General features: G+C 34.9%; 1 protein-coding gene across 4 annotated transcripts in view; it reads left to right on the top strand.

The window, feature by feature from the left end:
• RALGAPA2 (Ral GTPase activating protein catalytic subunit alpha 2) overlaps positions 1-8,428 on the top strand; it is a 142,415-nt gene that overhangs the window by 15,076 nt on the left and 118,911 nt on the right. For all 4 annotated transcript variants that reach the window (XM_080407772.1, XM_080407769.1, XM_080407770.1 and 1 more), the window contains exons 2-3: positions 4-114; positions 778-827. In XM_080407772.1, the coding sequence (XP_080263898.1) occupies positions 4-114; positions 778-827 (161 nt within the window). The remainder of the gene's footprint in view (positions 1-3; positions 115-777; positions 828-8,428) is intronic.

Raw genomic sequence — 8,428 nt, 5'->3', positions numbered from 1 at the left:
CAGATATTGTGGATGGAAGTGACCTGAAGCAATTTTTTGAGAACAATTATTCTCAAATTTATTTTATATTCTATGAAAACTTTGTAATACTGGAAAATAGCTTGAAACAAAAAGGTAAGTTTTAGAGTTTTGCCAGCAATTGAGTCAGTTTTCCCTAAATTCTGTTCTCAAAATTATTCCATTAGAGCTTATCTAATGATTATATAGTCCAGAGTTATCTGTATTTGCATTAATAGTTTCATGCAGTACAGTGTTAGTATTAATAATTTTAATTTTTTGGTATCAAAGAGATGAGTGAAAAACTGCTCTCTGAAATTTCATAAGTAACTGAAAAGAATTCTAAATACGTTTTTATGGCTGAGTGTCATTTCAGCACAGAAATCGGGTATTGTGCATTTATATACATATCCTCTCATCTGGTTTTGAAGTACTGAAGGCCTTCATCCTACAATTAAGCACATGTCTGTTCAGCTGAAACGTTGTCAGAGATCCACAGAAAAAAACCTCTGTGTTGAAGATATGTTGGTAGGAATAGCTGTTTGCTTGGAGACGAGCCCAGTAACAATGCTTTGTGGATCTGGCGCTCTAGTTGTCCCTTATTCATTATTGAGAGGCAATGAAGTTTGGAAACATCTTGCTCTTTTGATATTAGATAAAGATGAAGAAAAATAAACCAAGTGCAACATCTTTGACTTCAGTTGAGAAACAGCAGCATAATTTTGCTGTCTGTCTTATACCGTATACTTATAGCAAACAATATTGTTTTCTGTCTTGCAGGGAATAAATCACAAAGGGAGGAGCTGGACTCCATTCTCTTTCTTTTTGAAGTAAGTTTTCCATATAATGAAACTTTTTTATTTTATTTTAAATCTCATCATTATATGCTTACTTACACCTTACAGTGAGGGGTGAAATCATATGACAGTAGGTGTCCATGACTATACAAGGTAAAAAGCAGAAAAGAAATAGGATGTGCATTAAGTAGATAAAACAACGATAAAAATGGTATTATGCAACGGGAATGTTGCTTGAGTGAATATCCCAAGTTAAGAGATTTTATTAAAATTACTTGAAAGTCATACAGTAATATGATCTGTCCTAAGGAACTGAGGATCAGCTCTTTGAAAATGCCCTGGGATTTTCCTGGAGAATTTGGTAGCAAGTGATCAGTAGTTGCATAGCTTCTGTTGGGCTAAAGCTTTCAAAGTAGTCTTCTTTTTTTTTTTTTTTTTTTTTTTCTTTTTTAGATTAAGTAAGTTCTTCTGTATTTTATGGAGGGCTAGTTCAAAACAGCAGTACTTTTTCCCTATGCCTTGTCAGTATGAAGTTCAGTGTTATGTTTATTTTGAATGTGTCACAGCAGGAATTTGGGCTGTACTCCTTTGAGATGAAGGCATCTAATATGATTACAGTATTTGGTCTTGCAGCACAAGGAAAATAAAAGGATAAGAGTTGTCAACTACTGCATATCAGTTTGATCTGAGTCTGTGAAATGTTAATTTAACTTTTTTTTTTCTAAATTCAGTGGAGCATCTTTTACTTCCAGAAGCATATTTTTCCCAGCAGTGACGGTCGTAGCATTTGCAGTGTCTAGAGAGGAAATGTTAGCTGGTTAACTTCTGCATAATCAAATTGGGATGTCTTTAAAGAAGAATAGACTGTGATAGATCATTTTCCAAGGGACCTCTTTAATTAGTTATTACCTAAACATATTTATATGTGAGAAAATATCACTGGACCAGATGAAAGCCTAACATATAAAAAAATTGTATAGTGCGTACCTGAAGTCTTAACTCTACTTGTCTCTGAAGTCAAGACATCAGTGGTGCCTTTAGTTGTGGGTTTTTTTTAATAATTCATTAGGTAAACAATTAGCCTGATTTCTTTAAGGGTACACACACACATCTTCTGTTGATTTCTCTTTTTAGTTGAGTATTGTATCATATAAATGTTATCTTTGTTTATATTTTGGCTTATTTTTTGGTAGGAGTGGTAGAAAAAGAACCCCAGACTTTCAATGGAACTCTAGAAATTGAAGCTAAAGCAAAGGTTCAATGTTCTCAACTCTTATTCCTCCCTTTAAAAATGGAAAAAAACCACCATCCCAACTCAAAACTTTCAGACATATATGGCTTTTTTTTGCATTAATGTGTAGTTTGTCGCTAGAATAATATTTATACTACAATAAGAATGATGCTGTTTAGCCTAACGTGCTTGTAATGTGAAAAATGAGCATGAAAATTATTACAGGAAATCCTGGATTTTTGTCTCATCTTCTGCTTTCTATCAAGTTCATCTCCCTTTTCAGGTTCTCCCCACCCCCTCCCCCCGGTCCCGCATTCCATTAACCTCAAGATTCATTTTCAGGCTGAAATCTGAAAATCCAATTGTGCTTTTTTGCTACTTATGGTATTGGTAAAAGAGTCTGCTTTAGGATTTTGCATGAGGCAGTGTCAGAGAACATGAGCTTGTATATCTGCTAGGACTGTATTTGGGGAAAGAGAGATTCTTCCTCATTCTCCTCCCTCCCCACCCCCTGTGAAGAAGGTATCACCACGTTTACTGAGCAAGGCTGTGCAATTTAATGGGAGCTCATTAATACACTTACTCTGTGGTCTTGAATAAGTAATTAAATTTCTGTGGCTGTCATTGAATGGAAAATAGCTAATGCTTACTCACCCGGTTAGAGTGAATAAATATGCATTCCTGTGTCTTGAAAACGGGTGGCTGGTAACCACTCCTTTAATACTGCTTAAAAACATCAGGAGAACATACTATACGAAGAAGAAAAAGATACATATTTATATATGAACAAAGTGCTGCTTTGGGTCCCAATTGAGGAGAATTATATAATAGCCTAGTCACCGACAGTTTTGAGGAAGAAGAAATTGTTTAATTCACCAAATTTGTGTGGAATTTGGTGCAATCCCCTTCATGGTGTTTATCAACTGGAAGTAAGTTTGCGATCCATTTATAACTAACACTTGATAACAATGCATTGTAGGAAAACAGCTTTTTAGAGGGGCTTTTAACACGAATCAAGAATGCATCAGCCTGAACACAGGGCAAGAAAAAATGTAAATGCCAAATAATTAAAAGATTCATATTGTAAGCCATAGGAAACAAAACTAATTGATTGTTAAGCCTGCCATATTTAATCTGATGTCAGCATGAGCCAGAGGTTTCCTGGAGTTTTCTTCTAATTAGCTAAATAGGTAATTACTTAACATTAACAAATCCTGAATCCAGGTGCTGAGGGTTAACAGTTTAAAAAATCAATAAAATTATTTATGAAAGGAATTGACTTCTGCCTTTTCTGGTACAGTTTGGTGGGTATTTTGCTGCTGTTCTTGAGTGACATCTAGTGTGTATATTAAGCAAAAGTAACAAATGCCTTGTCCATTTTATTTCAGTCCTCTGAAAACTAAGTTGACTCAGTTATAATGTGTAGGATTAAGACTTCGATAAATCGGCTGCATGGCTTGGCCACTCAACAACATGAAACAATGTATTGATCAAAGAAGAAATATTAATCAAAAGGGAGTAACATGAAAGGTTAACAGTTAATTTTGTAAAGTGCTTTTTTACAATTAATATTGCAAAGTTCTTGCATGTAGTTTTATATTCTCCAAAGTGCTTTGGCCTTGTCTTTTTGCAAATACGTACTAATGAAATGATACAGCAACTGTAATTACCTGTATTATTTTCTCCCTGTTTCAGCTAAGAGGCAAAAATAATGTGAAAACCAAATTTGCTTTTTGTCTGGTAAGGCTTAGTTATCTCTAGATCTGCCATGTATTTTCAGAACATGTTAATGTTTCTTATATCACTATTCTCTGGATTTGAGGGCATTGTTTGTATAGCTGTCTGCCGAGCACTGTTACAGAAGTCACAAAAGGTGCTTTACTTTATGTAAGTTTTCTACATCCTGTAAAAGTATTATGCCATCACCTGACTGTGAAAGTTTTGGGGTTTTTTTATAATACTGTATTTTTGTCTTGCAGCATCAGGTACTGATTTTTCTGACACAGCATTTATTTTTTTTTTGCCTCTGCAATGAAATAAGAGCAGACTGACAGTTTTGATATAATACTTAGATCAATTTCTTTCCATGCTCTATAATTATGCTTTATTAGAAGTTAAAACCAGCCACATCTCTTATGCTGATGCAGTCATAAAATTCATTACATTGATTTAACACATTCACTGTATGAAATACTGTATTAATAGAATTTTTCAGATACTCCTTCTAATGTGTAAAGCTTCTCAAAGTCACTTACAGTAGCCGCTATTGTTGCTACAGTGTTTCAGATATTGTTCAGGTCTTGCTGCAGTTTTGTAGATAGCTAAGAAGGTGGGTTAGGTACTCCCGCCTCCCTGAGAAGATACATATGCTGACAGCTTCTCAGTATGGGTTTGTCTGCTTGTTTATTTTTTTAACCAGTGCACATTAATATACCATAAAGTGCCCTTGTGTTTCACAGGTCCTTATTTATAAGAGCATACTGTGTTTTTCATATAGCTTGTACAAAAAGGTTTGTTTATGCTGTCATCTCTTAATTTCTGTAAATCCCTGTTTTGTGTAGTATTTATGGTTCTTGAACTTGGTGCAAATGTGGGCGGTGTGAGTCCCTGGGTTTGGACACAGAGTAAGCACAATTTTCAAACCTTTTTCTAAAGAATTTGCAGAATTATAACTCTGGAAAGATACCTAATGTAACTCACACTGGCCTTGCTGTGATTATGCTTCTAGACCCTTTTATCTGTCAAGCCCAGCCTTCCCCCGTATTCTCTGGCCTGCTGAAATGAGGAGAGGCTAGGTGTGGTTACAAATGGGAACAGAGCAAGCTGTCTGTTTTGACCTTCCTTAGAAGTTCAGCAGCAAAATGTTAATGTATCATTCCTAGCTCTGGAGTATTCTGAGTATGTACACAGCAGGTGGATTTAAATATTAAGTGGATGTAAAATAGAATATAAATGCGCTAATAGCCTCTGCAGTGTTTGTATTATACACACTCAAATTCATGGTCTGCTTTGGCTTTTGTAATAACACTTAAGTGTTTTTCCAGAGAATGATAATCAATAAACTGTTAGAACTTGCCTGACCATACTTTGAGCTCTTTATGTTGTAGCAGTAGCTTCTGGTTTTAATACAGTATTGTTGTCCTTAGAAGCACATCTAAATATAAACTACAAATGGCCACATACTCAGAAGATTAAGATGTGGTACAAATCCATGGAAACGTGGATTGGTCTGCTATCAGAATGTGAATGTAACGATTACAGAAGCAGCTGTATAACCTAAATTTATTATTGCAGATGTGCACAAGTTACTTGTTCTGCAAATGCTAATGATAATTCAGTATAGGTTTATAATTGGCTATAGTCTGTTAGGAATCCTTTTGAAAAATAGATTACAAACCTTACACGGTAAATACACCGCATCTGTCAGAGGAACACCTGCTATGGTAGTGGATGACCAGATAGCTCTATGCACAGACACAGCTTAGGAATATACACTTCTTCTTTTTTACTGCCTAATAATGCACATAAATACAGATTTTAGAAAGAATAACTTTGGTTCATTCCGGATTAAGATTGCTGTGCATATTTTAAATACCTAATTCTTTCACCATGTTGTAGGTCTACTTCATGTAGACTACTGTGTGAATTAGCAATATTGGTTAAGCAGCTTAAAATAAATCTCAAAAGCCAGTGGTGATTTTTTGCAGGTCATTTTCAATTTCATAAAAGCCTACATCAGTGAAACTTTCAGTACTTTTGGATTTGTAACTCTTTTAGAAGATTTTAGTACTGTGTTGCTATTTTTTATGAATGTGCAAAAGAATGATGTCTTATACCTGTAGCATTTTCTTAGGGTGGTTTGCTTATCTTAGGATGTTGCTCCTAATTACTTGCTACATTTTGAATAAAACTGAGTAAAATTGAATTCTGCAGAATAAATTGTGTATTGCAGCTGACCAGTGTGAAAAGTACTTATGAAATTCTTTACAAGGAATAATCAAGTCAAGTTATTGTTGAGTTCTTATTGCCACAGGTCCTGGTTTCTCATTTCCTGGGGTTATCCCTTTTATTTAACTTTTCCCCTTTATTTAACTTTCTTGTTACTATTTGCATTTTCCCTATGTCTGTACAGCTCAGTGGCTTAATTTCCCCATCTGCAGGTTATCTTACACTTGAAATCAAATTACTATTAAGAGTTGCAGCTTTGAATTCAGGTTATAGGTTCTGTTACAGCTTTTCAGTTGGTTCCCTTTGCCTTCCGTGATTACCAGTTCCACTGTTTAACCTCGAGTCTGTCACACAGACTTGGTTGGTGATTCTCAGGCTCGATAGAGTAACAAGGGCTTATTTGTTTATAACAATAAAATTGCGTATAGCCCTTTTTTCCTACACATAGAAAATTACTTTTTGAACCGGTTTGTTCTGCCATAATTCTGATTGGTTCATCTATTATTGCTCTTTAAAAAAAAAAAAAAAATGGTATTGTTACAGCATTCTGTTGTAAATTCTACCTATGTCTCATATGTTTGACTTCAGAGATATTACTGTTTAATATTATGCCTAGGGCAAGAATAAGTATCTCATGTTTTGGGCAGATGTTTTCCCACAGTGAATAATTGTAAATAATTTATTACTGTGATAAATGGAGGATCCCTTTATTTAGATTGAATTGCTGCAGGCGTGCTAACTTCATAGGGCTTCTGGCTTCACCTAAATTGGTAAATAATAGCTGGTGGAAAATTTATAAATTACTGCAGATTTTAGTAGTTGAATGCTGAAACTCTTCGCCACTGTTTGGAGATAACACCAGACGGTACTTGAACATAGAGACATAGGAGAGCTATTCTACATTTGACTTGGCTTAAAGTAAATCCACCTGCCAATGACTAATAGAAACTCCTTATTATGTACAGGTTGTATTGAAAAAGCTATTTTTTTTCCTCAGAATGCATTCTCCTGGAATGAACGTTATTCTGAACTTGTCATTGACATTGCCTCTGAGAGTATGTTCAACCAGCAAGAACACATTTTTACTTGTTGTTTAATAAGAGACTCTGCATGGCACGTTACAGAGCAGCTGCTTATAGTTCTGGAAGGCAGAACAGCAATGCTTATCATTTCACTTTTGTGTAAGTTGAGCTGGAAAACATTCAGGCTGTAGGGATCTTCAGTGTAAGATTTAATAACAGCCTTAGCTTTCTCTGCGTTCTACAGCAGGGTAGGCAGGACACCTTAATAGGCACAAAGATACCAATCGTATGATTCAACCAAGTTAGCAAAAATAAAAGATGACTTAAAAGAAATTTCAGAATGGGTTAAGTCAGAGTGAATCTGTTGAAATACAAATGTTGGTATTTTATTTTACTTTGATAAAAGAGAGAGATATCTTTCAAAAAGCAGCATCATGTGTAAACTAAGATTTAAACTTAACATTATTCCTAGTCATGCAGGAAGTCCAGAAGAAAAAGAACTATGGATAATCAGTTAAAAGAACTGACAGATACCCTGATGTGTTGATCAGTAGTAATACCTAATTTCTATTTCAAGTGTGCTATAATGGATTACCATATAGATGCAGCAAAGCACTAAGCATTAAATAGATCTATGTGTTTTCTGAAAAAGCAATATTATTTCGCACTGTGGGGTTTCTTAAAATATTTCTTATTAGTGTACTGTGAAACTAGAAACAAGATGTCAATAGCCAGTTTGGATTCAGAGCAGTATTGCTAAAAGTCTAGGCTGGAGTGGAAGAAACTATCATTTGTTTTATAGGAATAGCAATATGTGGGTTTTTTAGAAGATGAGGGGTTGGGAGGATGTAGAAAATATTCTTGGAAAGCCAAGTTGAAAGGACAACAGCCAGAGCTTGTTCATGACTTAAGCAGCATTATGTTGTGCTGTAATACCATCTTAGTCTGGGGACTGTCACGCACACATGTGAATATTACTAGTTAAAAAGCATTCTAGCTGTGACTTTGAACTAACCTGTAACATTTGGAAGTTTTTATTTAATAGTGTAGACTTTTAATAGTGATAACTTATTTTTGCATTGCAGGAGCAAATGTGGACTCCGAATTTACATTATTTATATTCATTCTAATCTGCTGCAAAACTTTCATTTCTTCAGTAGATAGCTGTGATGCTAGCAATCTAATTTGCCTCTAAAAATGACTTCTGTTCGCTGTTTTGTAGTGATTAATCACATCTTTTCATTTTTTCAAAGTGCATCCACGTTGTGGTTTTTTTTTTCCCTGGTTCTGAGATGCTGAAAAGAACTGCATGGGAAGTGACTTAAGTGTTTCGATTTTTGCTACATGAAAAGATTTTTGGGATATGGAAGCTTTCCTCAGATAGGAACTTCTGTCCTCTTACTATTTCTTTCAACTGTTGAATTGTTTTGCTT

This window comes from Falco punctatus (genome assembly GCF_963210335.1).
Source record: "Falco punctatus genome assembly, chromosome: 12".
In the NCBI taxonomy this organism is placed as follows: domain Eukaryota; kingdom Metazoa; phylum Chordata; class Aves; order Falconiformes; family Falconidae; genus Falco; species Falco punctatus.
This window is presented reverse-complemented; position numbering and strand designations above follow the sequence as displayed.